We start from the raw sequence: 15,717 nt of genomic DNA, 5'->3' as shown, positions 1-15,717 counted from the left end.
TGGAACACACGTTATAATGCTCTCCTAGCTGCTAGCATGGCACGCCCTCATACTCTGCTTCTGACTGGCTAGTAGTCCTTACCTAGCTACTGTCAGGGCACGCCCTCATACTCTGCTTCTGACTGGCTAGTAGTCCTTACCTAGCTACTGTCAGGACACGCCCTCATACTCTGCTTCTGACTGGCTAGTAGTCCTTACCTAGCTACTGTCAGGACACGCCCTCATACTCTGCTTCTGACTGGCTAGTAGTCCTTACCTAGCTACTGAGCATGTGTGACTCCCAACAAAGATGGAACAGAAGTGAGATGTCTCACTCTGTAGCTAAAACAGAGAGCTCAACACACAGGGTGAAAAGAGGAGCTACAGCAATGTGCAGTACAACAAAAATATGGTGTTTTCTGAAAATGAAACCACATAAACCTATTCTGGTACAACCTCTAAATACAATTATAAACCTGAAAATGAGCATAATCTGAGCACTTTAATGTTTTTTTCAACATTCTTTTATCATTTTCTTTTCAAATGCTATACAATTTAATAAAACAGCCAGATTCAATGAATGTAGTGAACTGATCATTTAATCTACTTGTGTTGTAGGGAACCATCCACGACTATGTGGTTGAAAGAAACCCAAATGTCTGATATAGAAACGTTTTGAAAATGGGTCAAATTTGACCCGAGGACAACAGGAGGGTGAAGCTAAGACCCCCCCTTCAATCTTCAAACAACATGATCCATCTTTTACAAATAACACAGCAGATTAAAAACCTTATGAGATGTCAAAAACGCTTGTTTCATCTGAGATACGAGTCAAAACGAGATGTTTTCAACACTCTTTCACTTAACAAGATATTCAAGATGCATCGTCTAAAAACAAGTCTCTATATCTCACTGAAATATAACTTATTAGGTGATTGTGTCTTATATTTAGTGTTATTAGATATTTTGACTAGAAATAAATTCAAATACTTGGTAAGATTTGTGTGTTTAGAATCCAACACTAAATTCATTATTATAGTATCATTATCGTGGGACTACCCCCTGCACCCCCCCAAATCACTGCATGCGAATGACAGCTGTGCAAGAGATGAGATTATACACTCATCTCTTGCACAGCTGTCACTCGTCGGCACGTGCTGTATAGAAAACAAGCGCGCCTCTCTCGCAGGGCTCAGGAACAGGAAGTCAGGAAACAGGAAAAAAATCTCCGAGAAGAGAAAAGTTGCATTATAAGTTTATGAAAGATGAGCCGAATTTATCACAACACGTCTTTACAGAACAAACCAGTGCACAATGAGAAATTTGACCGCGTGTGGTGTCCCTCTACGTATGAAAGGTAAAGTATTCAGAGGAGTTCTAGCTAGTTATATCTCAGTCTGATACATTGTTTTCCTTGTGATGTAGAGACAACACCAAACCCCACTGACACATCGGGACAGTTTAGAGCAGCTAAATCTAATTTACGCACTTCACACAAATCATTTGCTAAGAAGTAATTCGTTTTTGTATATTCGGCATTCAAAGAATCCCCTGGCAGCACTTTATCTTAATAAAACTGAAAATGCTGTATTGGTGTAACGTTATACACTAGCCAACGCCCTCTGTTGTGTGTTTCAGTCATAGACTGTATATTATTAGTTTAATATTAACAGTCTATGGTTTCAGTTGACGAAAATGTACACTAGGTGTACAACCACTTTATAGCTTATAGTTGAAAATGTATTCAAATATGCCATATCTGTTATAACGTTACCTATTCAGTCGCTCTTTTCTTATTTATTTTTTATTTTTTTTTTACCTTGAATTTGACTGTGAGCAACTGCAACTAAACAATTAGTAAGTATTCTGATTCTGATATGACCATTTTTTAAAGGAGTTTGGTTGTTAGGTCTCCATCAGCGGTGGATGAAGTAGTCAGATCCTTTACTTAAGTAAAAGTACTAATACCACACTGTAAAAATACTCTGTTACAAGTAAAAGTCCTGCATTGAAAATGTTACTCCAGTAACAGTATGTAAGTAATAAGTATCATCAGGGAAATTTACTTAAACTATTAAAAGTAAAACTACTCAATGCAGAACTCTACTCCCATTGTAGAAAGAGTAAAGGATCCAACCAGTTGTGTGTTTAATGGTCTAATCATCTCAGCTGGACTTGTAGCCGTTATATTATTGACTAGTTTACTTTAGAATAAAACATCAGATTTTATAAACTACATGTGTTTTGTGTGCAGAAATCTTAATGTGTAACTAGTAACTAAAGCTGTCAGATGAATGTAGTGGAGTAAAAAGTACATTTTTCTCTGAAATGTAGCGGAGTAGAAGTAGAAAGTGTCAAAAAAAGAAAAGACTCATAGTACAAGTTCCTCAAGATTTGTACTTAAGTACAGTACTTGAGTAAATGTACTTAGTTACATTCCACCACTGGTCTCCGTTATACACATCTGTTCTTGGGAGAACAGGAATTTGAAGGTGTTGCACGTAGGCTAGTTCTCCTATAAGTAAGTAAGTAAGTAAAATTTATTTATACAGCGCCTTTCACAGACAAGGTCACAAAGTGCTTTACAATATGCGTAGGCAATAAAAACATGGTAAAAATAGTCAATAGAATAAAATATAAATGCAACATCCATCCATCCATCTTCGTCTGCTTATCCGGTCTCGGGTCGAGGGGGTAGCAGCTCCAGCAGGGGACCCCAAACTTCCCTTTCCCGAGCCACATTAACCAGCTCCGACTGGGGGATCCCAAGGCGTTCCCAGGCCAGGTTGGAGATATAATCCCTCCACCTAGTCCTGGGTCTTCCCCGAGGCCTCCTCCCAGCTGGACGTGCCTGGAACACCTCCCTAGGGAGGCGCCCAGGGGGCATCCTTACCAGATGCCCGAACCACCTCAACTGGCTCCTTTCGACGCGAAGGAGCAGCGGCTCTACTCCGAGCTCCTCACGGATGACTGAGCTTCTCACCCTATCTCTAAGGGAGACACCAGCCACCCTCCTGAGGAAACCCATTTCGGCCGCTTGTACCCTGGATCTCGTTCTTTCGGTCATGACCCAGCCTTCATGACCATAGGTGAGGGTAGGAACGAAAACTGACCGGTAGATCGAGAGCTTTGCCTTCTGGCTCAGCTCTCTTTTCGTCACAACGGTGCGATAAATTGAATGTAATACCGCACCCGCTGCGCCGATTCTCTGACCAATCTCCCGCTCCATTGTCCCCTCACTCGCGAACAAGACTCCAAGGTACTTGAACTCCTTCACTTGGGGTACGGACTCATTCCCTACCTGGAGAAGGCACTCCATCGGTTTCCTGCTGAGAACCATGGCCTCAGATTTAGAGGTGCTGATCCTCATCCCAGCCGCTTCACACTCGGCTGCGAACCGATCCAGTGAGTGCTGAAGGTCACAGGCCGACGATGCCATCAGGACCACATCATCTGCAAAAAGCAGCGATGAGATCCCCAGCCCACCGAACTGCAACCCCTCCCCACCCCGACTACGCCTCGATATCCTGTCCATAAATACTACAAACAGGATTGGTGACAAAGCGCAGCCCTGGCGGAGGCCAACTCTCACCTGAAACGAGTCCGACTTACTGCCGAGAACCCGGACACAGCTCTCGCTTTGGTTGTACAGAGATTGGATGGCCCTGAGAAGGGACCCCCTCACCCCATACTCCCGCAGCACCTCCCACAGTATCTCCTGGGGGACCCGGTCATAGGCCTTCTCCAGATCCACAAAGCACATGTAGACCGGTTGGGCATACTCCCAGGCTCCCTCCAGGATCCTTGCGAGAGTAAAGATCTGGTCCGTTGTTCCACGACCAGGACGGAATCCGCATTGTTCCTCTTCAACCTGAGGTTCGACTATCGACCGAACCCTCCTTTCCAGCACCTTGGAGAAGACTTTACCGGGGAGGCTGAGAAGTGTGATACCCCTGTAATTGGCACACACCCTCTGGTCCCCCTTTTTGAAAAGGGGAACCACCACCCCGGTCTGCCACTCCTTAGGCACCGTCCCAGACTTCCATGCAATGTTGAAGAGGCTTGAAGATGTTTGAGGAACTCCTATAAATACAACAGATACAATTAATTATAAGCAACAGAATGCACAGACAAGTGGACGTAGACTGATTTTAATATTTGATATTTTCCTTCCACACAGTGGCCAGGGGGTTCTTCTAGAAGGAAAGCTACTGGATGTTTCCAGACATGCCATCAGTGACGTCAACAATGAAAAGGTACTATAGCACCCATGACCCATCCACCTAAACCAGTGGTTTCCAAAGTGGGGTTCGGGGACAACCAGGGGTCCTTGAGAGGATTCCTGGGGGTCCCAAGCCAAAAGGGGAATCATGTATTTTCTCTAAAATTCCACCCATAAGTAACACAATGACAGAATGTATGACTATTTTGTAGGGCTGCACAATTAATCGCAATTTTATTGAAATCGCAATATGGACTACTGTAATATTTGTTAAAGGCAAAATATGTGTCAAACCATTCTGGATGAAGTATTGTGGTGCTGCAGAGACGTCCTGGCCTACAAATCCTATCCTACAGACTAAAGATCATCGCAGAAATCACACTATAATCATTTTATTTATTTTTTAATTTTAATATTTGTCAATGAAAATGAGAATGATAATACAATGATAATTTCCTCCCAATATCGTGAATCATATCGCAATCGCATCAGTCCAAATAATCGCAGTTAGATACATTTCCTCATATCGTGCAGCCCTACTACTTTGGTCATGGGTTTTATACATTGTCTGTAATAAAACACCCTAAAAGCAAAAATCCTGCCAGATGGGGACCCTGGGGCAAAATATTATCAAACGGGGGTTTTATTTGTGTCAGGTTAAGGCTATTGTTGGGAACCGACCCCGACACTATGATGCTGCGCAAAAGTGTATATGAATGAATGAATATGAGTTTTGTAAAAGTTTTTAAAAATATGTTTTTTCTTCTGTGAATTAAGCATGTGATCTGTTTTCACCCCGCCCTCAAAGAATTGGGGCAATCAAGAATTGTTGAAATCCAAACAATACCCTAACCCTATTTAGGGGTCGTCAACGTGAACATTTTTGGGAACCACTTCCCCAAACCTTGTCTCTTCTTCTTCTCCTGGTCTTTTACTGAACAGTATAAACATGTCTTTAGCTCCATTTTATGTTTTAAGAAACATCTTCCTCCTTTGTTGTGTCAAAAAGAACTTTGAAAGATTCCCACAATCCTTATCAGTGTTAGCATTTCAGACTAAATTATAGACTAAACATAAACATTCATTCATACATTCATTCAGCCTTTATTTATCCTCGAGAGATCATTGTCAGCGTCATTGAGTCAAATTACAAAGACAAAAACAGAAAATACAATCATAAGAAACACAGACGGACAAAAACATAAACCAAAGCTCGACATGGGCCGGTTACTGGTTTCAAGGTATACTGCGTTTTGAAACAGCCGCTGTTTTAAAACATTACATTTCAATCAGGAGAGACTTCGTTGCAGATATGCAAATATTTATTGAAAATAAACATAATATGAAAAGTACAGTCTTTGGGGATTAGACTCCATCATTAAAAATATTTAAAGGGGTATAGAATCCAAACATATTTCCCCCAGATGGAGCCTAGACACTGGTGATGGCGGAGAGGGAACCCAGAGATCGAACGAAGGAGCTGTCTGCCAGAAAGGGACTCAGGTTTCCGTGGTTGACGATGCCCGGAGGTGGAAGGGGAGGAGGAGGGTTGCACATTTGCCTGAAAAGACAGCTGATAGCAAGGAGAGAGACATTTAAAGCAGGATGTCATGCTGTGATTGGATCATGAATTTCGTGGCCAATTCTGATTGGTTTACTGAAGAGTAAATGCCTCTTAACCTCTAAATAGTTTTAGGGAGAGAAAGTGGTGATTGCCATAATATAGAAGTCTTCCTGAAAGAATTTGTGCTGAGCTTCATTACATTTAGCTTCATTTAGCTGACACTTTTATCCACAGCGACTTACAATGTCTATATATGTCAGAGGCCGCACACCTCTGGAGCAACTAGGGGTTAAGTGTCTTGCTCAGGGACACATTGGTTGATGTATCTCAGTGGGAATCGAACCCAGATCTCCCACACCAAAGGCATGGGTCATATCCACTGCTCCATCACCACCCATCAACCACTAAAGATTTTCCCTTCTGTTTTTTATGAGTCGTCAAGGACAGAAAGTGCAGTTTAGGACTCCCTCTCCCTGCCAGTGTGCAGTGTGTTTAAAAATAAAATACATTGTGTTAAGGTCTGTAACGATTATTACATAATTGTCTAATCGCAATATATTTTAAGTAATCGCCATTTCTTTGTGTAACCGCAATTAATTGCTAACAATAGCTAAGGTCCTAAGAGGTATGACTGTTGATGGGTTTTGTCAATCTAATGTTCATTTAAGAAAAAAATACAACGTTTTATGATGATAAAGAGGCGTAGTTTACTTCATAGGCTGTTCTTACATTATCTGGGTCACATAACTGTGATATAAACAAAAGATGTATCCTGGGATGTATTCAAAAGTTGTTCTTACAAATACAGACATATTTGTAAGTTTGACTGACAGAGACAATTATATTCTTAATCACAATTATTTCTGTGACAAATAATTGTATAGTAAAATTTTGAATTGTTACAGCTTTTATTGTGTTCAATGGTAATTGCAATACCGGTGAATGAAACGGTGATATTTTTGCTGAAGGTAATTATACCGTTAGAATCTCCTACTCTTTGTTTCTGTCACCGGCAGGTCCGTTTCTACGTGCTGTACATCAAGCCCAGTCGCATCCATCAGAGGAAGTTCGATGCCAGTGGTACGGAGATGGAGCCAAACTTCAGCGACACCAAAAAGGTCAACACCGGCTTCCTCATGTCCTCCTACAGTGAGTAGACAACAACAAACACTTGTGTTGGTGTTTGTGTGTTTCATTTCCTCTCCAAACCTAATTCAGTTTGGAGTGTTTGGTCTTCCATGTTGTTGTAGTTTAAGATTCAATTATGAATCTGTCCGTCAACTGTGTGTGTGTGTGTGTGTGTGTGTGTGTGTGTGTGTGTGTGTGTGTGTGTGTATGTGTATGTGTATGTGTGTGTGTGTTGGCTGAGCGAGGCTTGTTGTCGGGTCACAGTCCCCCTTGGCAGTGTGTGTGTTTGAGTCCCACCTTTATTTATTTTTTCTCTCCACGCATTTTTGAACTGTAGCTGCACCCTTAACTAATAGCAAGACTCATGTCTCTACAGGATTGTTCATGCCTTTGTTTTTAGCAGACTTGATTAGTGTAACAGTCTCTTTACAGGTCTCTGTAAATAATCAGTTGAGTAACTGCAACTGCCCGAGTCCTCATTAGGGGTTGGGGGTGGCAGTAGCTCAGTCCGTAGGGACTTGGGTTGGGAACCGGAGGGTCGCTGGTTCAAGTCCCAGTACAGACCAAAGTACAGAGTGTGGATTGGTAGCTGGAGAGATGCCAGTTCAACTCCTGGGCACTGCCAGGTGCCCTTGAGCAAGGCACCGTAACCCCCCCCCAGCCGCCCAGGGCGCTGGTCCAGCACTGGCAGCCCACTCACTCTGACATCTCTCCATTAGTGCATGAATAGGTCTTGTGCATGTTTGTGTATTTCATATAAAATATAAAATTAATTATAAATTAAAAACCAGGAAATTTGGACACATCACCCCTGTTCTTAGAGCCGTGCACTGGCTTCCTATAAGTCTGAGAATATTTTTTTATGTGCTTTACATAAGAATACATTGAAAAAGTCCGGTAAACCTGTATATCACTATTGAATCAAAATAAAATGTTCCTCTTATCTTATCTGAAATAAGCATGTGACCCATTTTAACTTCACCCCTCAAAGAATCGGAATTGAGAAACCAGGGCTGAAGTCAAGTCCACCTTTGTCGAGTCCAAGACAAGTCCAAGACCATGACTAGTCGAGACCGAGTCAAGACCGAGTCCGAATGAGAGACAGTCAAGACAGAGACAGAAAAAAAAGAATCCTCTTCAAGACTCACTTACCTTTTCATAATGTATGTGATGTGAGAGACAGTATATATTCTACCTTAAGATGATCATTTTGCTTTAATATTTAATAATCAATAATCAAAAAGCAAGTGCAGAGTAACACACTATAGGATCAAATTAGGCCATATTATTTACTTAAAATATAAAATGGAAATGTTCCCATTCTTGAACTTATTACCTGTCCTGGAGAGTTCAGAGTTCAGAGTGCTCGCTGACATCGTGTCTGTGTCTAAATTAAACTGACAGATACCTGATGATTTTGGTATATGATGCAGCCAGGTGTATCCCAGGCGACCAATCACGATGCCTGTTCTAGATGGATTCTGAATTAAACTAATACCTGTTTTCTGAATGAGCACGCTTCATCAATGGTTTTGTTTTGAAGGAGGAAGTTACTTGAGAACAAAAGCATATAGTGCTGGACTCGGTCCAGACCAACTAGAATATTTGGCGAGTCCAACGGCCGAGTCGGAGTCCAAATACCAACGAGTCTGAGACAATAGAAAAACCTCTTGAGTCCTGACTCAAGTACTACAGCCCTGCGAGAAACGATAAGAACCGGAAGCGAAAGGAAGAATTGGAATTGGACTCTTGTTATGATTTATGATTCAATACTATAAATAAAATAAATAAATAAATTTAATTGAATCAGATATTGTTAAAATACAAACAATGCCCAACCCTATTCATTAATATAAAATACTTGCACACTATAGCTTTAAATCCTGATCATTGGCTTTGGTGCACATGTTGTGTCCGTCCAGAGGTGGAAGCTAAAGGCGAGTCGGACTGTCTGTCTGAGGAGCAGCTGTCAGCGATGGTGAACAAAGCTGAGCTGGTGAAGATAACTGACCAGCACCGACCCAACGGGACCTGGGCCTTCTGGTACCCAGAGTCAGAGATGGACACAACCGAGCTGGAAACGGGACAGGATATACGGCTGAAGACCCGAGGAAACAGTCCTTTTATATGTGAGTACGTATGCCCATATACTGTATATGGGCCAGAATCTGCCTCTGGGGAAGGGGGGGGGGCATAGCATAGTGGGGGGTCTGGGTGTCCTCCCCCAGGGAAGTTTTGAGCATCAGCATCAGCAACTTTCTGCATTTGGATATGCTTTAATGCACCAATTTATGGTGAAAATACCTTTATTTAGCTTAAGTGAAGAAAAAGAACACAGATGAATCAAAAATATAATGGAAAGTATGTTGTTGCGTGTCATTGCACATTTTTAAGTGGGTATATGGAAATCCTGGAGCTTTCTTAGTGGGTATACTGCGTATCACATAGACTACACCACTGGGCTGCGACGATATGCTGTTGTCCTGATTCCATTCTTACCCGATACATGGGTGTCGATTGGGTTTGTGTTGGGATTTTCATTTCCTTCTTTTACAAAAACAAAAGTTGAATAATACACTTCTAGAGACTGTAGCTGTGTTGGAAACTGCTCCCTCACTCACTCACTATTCCCTACATAGTGTTTATTAAATAGGGAACTATATCAGGAAAAACCAAACCAGATGTCGAACACTCTCTGAAAACATCGTTGCGTCAGTAGATGAGCCGGTTATTTGTGTGACGGAGGCATCATGTAAACAAACCCAAACAAAAAGACTTCTAATACGTCCCTGAAACAAACCGAGGACTCAGGAGAATAGTAAAAGGTTGTTTATATGTTGCATGTTACATTTCCACTGTTTAGAAACCAAAAGCCTGCTCCGTTTTTCCTTTTCAGTTTTCGTCTGTCCTTCTTCTTCTTCTCCTCCGGGAAAACACGGCCACGTTGCATTGTGGTATACGGGAGTAAAATGTAGCGTACATCGTATGTACACTCAAATTAGCTGTGCATTGTGATAGGGAACGGTTTCCAACACAGCTTATGTATCATTAGACATATCTGAAAACTAATAGTTTTCTAAAAAGAATGCACATCACGTCATGTCAGTCAGTAGGACACTTATTTCCTTTGTGAAGAAGTACATAACATGGATTTTCTGCATTTGCTGCTTTCTGTCAGATGTGTCAGAATGATGTAGTCGCCATCAGCGGTACCCTATAAACAGAAAATATTAAGGAGAATAATTTGTTAAAAAATCAAACAAAACAAACAATTCTAGGGAAAAGAATTGATTTTAAAAACCGACAAACGGCTTAGCTGCTTCCACATACAGTACTTTCCACTGAAAAGAGAAAACGGTGCATGTGCATCCAGTATGCCCTTATTTCACATTTATCCTTAGGAGGAAAGAATACTTGACTGTGTGAACCCTGCTTAAGCCTCAGCTACCCATTTAAAGTTGTGTAAGTCGTCTGAAGTGGATCTTTGTCAGGGGAAACAACTGCAGTACAAGGTTTGGGTCAGAGCTCTTTCATTTGTTTTCTGACTTCATAAGGCGGGCCTGTTTTTCAAAGCCAGAGGGTCCATTTTCATAACCCTCACATTAATCAAACTCGTCCTAGTGTTGACCTCCATGGCAGTGGGGAGTGGCTGTAATTAAATGTTTGTTTTTCCTGTCCTTTACAGTTTCACAACTAACCTCAAGGGAAATTAACAGTGTTTGACCTTTTTCATATGCAGAAGAGTCATCCGGACCTTTGATATTCAACTGTTACTTTTGAGTGAAGTGGACAGTTCTGGTCTGCTCACAGCGTCTACGTTTACACATTTTTGGCCCAGATTCATATTGACTTTTCTGTTTTTGTTATGTATGTTTAGTTATATCTGTGCTGTATGTCTGTTGCTTTTTTTGGACGCTTAATAAGCTCACTTTCTTCCTTTCTTTTGTGCTTCCAGTCTCCTTAGCCAAAGTGGACGGCGGCACGGTGACCAAGTGTAACTTTGCTGGCGATGAAAAGGCCGGGGCGTCGTGGACGGACAAGATCATGGCCAACAAAGCAGACGCAGTCAGCACTCAGAAGCCCGGCCAAGGAGAGGGAGCAGACGAGGATGAATGGGTGAGTGAGTACTAGGATTGGGCCTTGAGAACCGGTTCCAACTTGGAATCGCTTAAAAAGTTACGATTTACGTTTACCGTTGCGCGCGTCCATAACCGCGAACATCTAGATCAAGCTTCTACCATTCAAGTCTATGATAGTTTCTCTACACAGTCTTGTAATTTTGCCTTTTTTGCCGTTTTCAAAATGTTTTTTTGCGCCGATTCAAATGTTTTATATTCACAATTCATCTCGTAGATGGTTGACTTGGTTCCAGGCTTAAAACTCTTTAAATAAACAGTTTTTGAAATTTCAATGGAACAATTGAACGGGGAAAATCACTTCCGGAACCAGAGCCGTTAAAGTGGGCAGTCACTGTTGGGCTCTATGGCCAACGGTAGCGTCGACAGCTACGGACAGTTCACGCAGGAGGCAGGTTTATTCCTAATAACATTATATATACTGTTGACTCTTGTCAGCCACAACCACGCTGTACTTCCTTCGTCCCGCCCCACCTGAATCCAAATTTGCACTTCTCTTCCTAATAGTTGCTGTTTGGAGCCCAGATTGCAGTGTTTTTAAACCAGTCATTTTTACCTCTGCTTACTATCTTCCCATCACATCTTTTAACTAATTATGGATGCAACACTCCGCTCATGAACGTAAATATGTAGCTGATACCTAAACAAAAATATTACACTTAAACAAATTCATTCATTTCATTTTTTTCAAAATATATCAGAGATTCCATCTGCGTACCACTAGAGGGAGCTTGCGTACTTGTACCCCAGTTTGAGAACCAGTGATGTATACAAAACATTAATGATACAAGATGGTAAAATAAATAGGTTGCTTTGCATTTTGACAGTTTTATAAGCCTCAACCTCTTTGTACTGTACATGTGACACTTGAATGGATTAGAGCTGCAAAGATTAAAGTTGCAGTAGGTAAGACTTATAAAACTAACTTTCTGTCATATTTGCTGAAACTGACCCTATGTTCCAGTAGAACTACATGAAGCAGGTCATTAAAAAAAAAATCCGGCTCCTCTGGCACCACCTACAGCCTGTAGTGAGATTTGAAAAAATCCACCGCTCCCTGTTCAGATGCACCAATCAGGGCCAGGGGGGGGGTGTCTAACTGCGTGTCAATCACTGCTCATGCACACTTATTTATTCTCCCTTGTGGGGGGAGGGGCTTAGGAGACCGTTTGGGCTTTAGCGGAAAGGGGGGAGGGACTGAGAAGTTGTCGATGTTCAAATTTTTTGGCTAAGTCCTGGATCTTCACAATCCTACCTACAGCACCTTTAATCGATTAGTTGTCAACCATTCAACTAATCACCAACTGTTTAGATAATAGTAAAAATTCTGATATCAGCTTGTTCATTGTGAATATGTTCTGGTTTCTGTACTTTTCTATGTTAGTAAATTGAATATTTTTAACTTGTGGTGGGGAAAAAACCTATTTGAGGATGTTATCTTGGGCTTTGGGAAACACTGATCCACATTTTTCACCATTTTCTGACATTTATAGACCAAACAACCAATGGATTAATCGAGAAATTACCCGAAAGATGAATCAACAATGAAAATAATGCCATCCTAAAATGGATATGGAAGACTAGCTAGAATCTGTGATTTGACCTAACAGCCAAATCCGTCTTTGGCTGCATCTGTTGTTCACAATATATAGAAAGCCGGTGATGTGTTTGGCAAATACTTCTTCCCACTCTGTTTCTCTTTCAGGATGACTGAGGAAGCCGTCTCTCCCATCAGCCTGATGTCTTGGCGCTGTTCCAGTCTCCAGGGTGAACTGCTTCAGTTTGGATCCATTCCTGTGTCTCTGTCTTGGCCTTGGGACTCCCACATTTTACCGGGGTACTTAACCTCTTACATATGTGGCCTTGGGACTGGAAACCTGGCGTCAGTTCTGCAATATGGGACCAGACCTCTCCAGCTCCATGTGTGTATCTTAGCTGTGATGCACACCGTCTTTGAAGCTTTACCCTTGTATGCTTTGGATAAGATCCCCAAATGACTGGAATTTAAGCTCTGCTTTTTTGAATCTTTCTGGGCTTATTCTTCTACTCTTTCCTGTTTGTGTCCAAGTTGAATCCAGAGTTTCTGCATAGCCTGGTATTAATGACCCAAATATCTGTAGTTTTACAGCACACTTGTTGCTCCTTCCATACTGTAATTTAAGTCCTGTCTAGAGAGACTCATTGTATTTTAAAGTGTATCTCCAAAGAGCTGTGTTTCTCGTTTCACAGGCTCAGTACACCGCTTTAGTACCTGACAGTAGGGTTGGGAACCAAAAACCCGGTTCCAAATTAGAACCGGATCCAAAACCAATCCAAATGCCAAGAAGTGTGTACTCGTAAAATAAAAATGAATTTCGGTTCCGAAACAACCACAAATGGCGCTCTTTCTGGACTGGACGACGCCGGGCTCTGCGATACATTTAGTTTTTTGGGGAAGTATGGGCAGCTGTGTGCGCCATGGACACACTCGCTACACACACATCATCATTCCTAAAGGTGCAGTAAGTGATTCTGCACAAAGATGGTTGAGATTTTCAGAAGCTCCGCCCCCCCCAGATTCACGGACCGATAACTAGTGGCCGGCACATTCAAATGCTGCCAACCAACAAATGTTCGTTTGCGTTTTAACTCATATGGGGTTTATATTGACCGCCATTTCATGTATGAAGTTAACAAGCCTGCCTTTGTCTGTCTCCGTGTAGTCTCGCTTGCCAGCTCTATCTCCACAGCGCTGCGGATTAAGGTCTGGCTACACCGCACATACATTCCTGGATAAGAGAAAAAAACCCTCTGGTTTATTGGCATTTCTTTAAACCACTGACAAGCGTCTTGGGTGGCGCTAAGCTCCGGATGCAGTCGATGGTGGCTCTGCACAAGGGTGCGATTTAATGGTGCGATGAATGATTTGGTTCTTCAGTTCAGTCAAGAGACATGGTCATTGGGTGCTTTGTAAACAATAAACAGGCTAAAAAACAATCCTGTGCATTTAGTTAAGTTTGCACAAAAAAAAGTATCCAAACCTCCAAGTATTCCATTCATGACATGGACACAATTGTATCATTGTTATTCCATTGTTACTAAGTCAGTAAATATGACCTGTATTATTTTCAACCAGGTTGAACAAAAATGACATGTACTCCTATTTAACACAGTAACAATGTTTTATTATTAAAAATAACAATTTGAACAACATACAAGAATAATTAGTTTTCTAGGGAAACAATGTATTAAAGGGTAACTACCACTTTTTATGTTTTTGTGTCTAAGTGACTGATGGGAACAACAATCTGACATTGGTCCAGTATTAAGTGAGATCTCTGCGAAACAAGCTACAATGTAAGTTAATAGGACAATTGTGCAGCTTGTATTTACCTTTAAAACCTCTTAAAGACCTTTCTGTTTAACCAGAAACAGATCTGAAGTCGCTAGCGCTAAACCCACCAGACTCCATTTAAAAAAACAATACTTTTAGTGTGTATAGAGCCAACATATTTTCACATGTAAATCTGTAAACTGTGTTTATTTCAACCTAAACTAGAGGTGTGATGGTTGGAAAAGTGGAAAGACAACCCAAAACGGCTTTTCATAGTTTTATTTTATTTCTGTCGACTTTGAATGAAGTGTGATTTACGATGCTAAAATGACATATTTACATGGAGTCTGGTGGCTTTAGCGAACACAATTTTGCAAATGTTTTTACGTTTAAAAAAAAATGACTATAAACTAATATATATACATGTCATTTTTGATTGTAACGCAGGTGGTGCTATATAAATACTGTGAAAGTATTATAAACGCTTAATCCACAGAGAAATGCACACAGTCCTTTGCCTTTAAACAAGCCATCAAGGCTTCTGTACGGTTGTGATGTCACAACTACACTATATATATATATATATATATATATATATATATATATATATATATATATATATATATATATATATATATATATATATATACGAAAAACGAGCACTTTTGTGAAGGTAAATACAAGCTGGACAATTGCTCTATTAACTAACATTGTAGCTTGTTTCTCCGCTGCTGACTGCAGCGATCTCTCTTATTACTGGACCAATGTCAAAGATTGTTGTTCCCATCAGTCACTTAGACACAAAAACATAGGAACATAGGGTCCAGGTTGAGAAAACAGTAGTTACCCTTTAATTCATGATAATGGTAAAAGTGAGATTCAGTATTGATCAGTTGTTGTTTTCGAAGTAGATTTAGTGAAGAAAGAAATCTGAAGATTTTTCAGCGGCTGGCACCACTCTGATCTGTGAGGCTCTAAAATACAGGTGTCAAACTCAAGGCCCGCGGGCCAAATCCGGCCCCTCGCAAACTTTGATCCGGCCCGCTTATCAGTTTAGGTTCACAATACATTTTGGCCCGCCTAGTTGTGCTCCAAACCAAAAACTGAACAACTGTTTTTTAAACTGTAATTACGCCACATTCAAAGCAGAATTTGGCAGATTTGCCGACTTTGAGACTCAGAAATTCCCCCAGAAACAGAGAGTTTCCATATTCAGACTGTGAAACAGGTTGTGTGGTATCACACTTTTAATAATGTCATCATTGTTTTTCATGATTTGCTAAAATCTATGATGGCTGAGGAACTTTTTTTTTTTTTTTTTTTTTTTTTTGGGGGGGCTTTATATGGACCAAACTGTAAGTGAGAAGACTATATG

At 41.1% G+C, this 15,717-nt stretch overlaps 1 protein-coding gene across 1 annotated transcript; it reads left to right on the top strand.

The window, feature by feature from the left end:
* Positions 1-1,106: 1,106 nt before the first annotated feature.
* Positions 1,107-14,052, top strand: arpin (actin related protein 2/3 complex inhibitor). The gene is made up of 6 exons (XM_031285376.2): positions 1,107-1,336; positions 4,160-4,235; positions 6,782-6,914; positions 8,816-9,022; positions 10,849-11,009; positions 12,735-14,052. The coding sequence occupies exons 1-6, from the start codon at positions 1,245-1,247 to the stop codon at positions 12,741-12,743; spliced, it is 678 nt and encodes a 225-aa protein (XP_031141236.1). The 5' UTR covers positions 1,107-1,244; the 3' UTR covers positions 12,744-14,052.
* Positions 14,053-15,717: the final 1,665 nt, after the last annotated feature.

This window comes from Sander lucioperca, chromosome 7 (genome assembly GCF_008315115.2).
Source record: "Sander lucioperca isolate FBNREF2018 chromosome 7, SLUC_FBN_1.2, whole genome shotgun sequence".
Classification (NCBI taxonomy): domain Eukaryota; kingdom Metazoa; phylum Chordata; class Actinopteri; order Perciformes; family Percidae; genus Sander; species Sander lucioperca.
The sequence above is the reverse complement of the archived record's forward strand: the minus strand, read 5'-3'. Positions and strand labels throughout refer to the sequence as shown.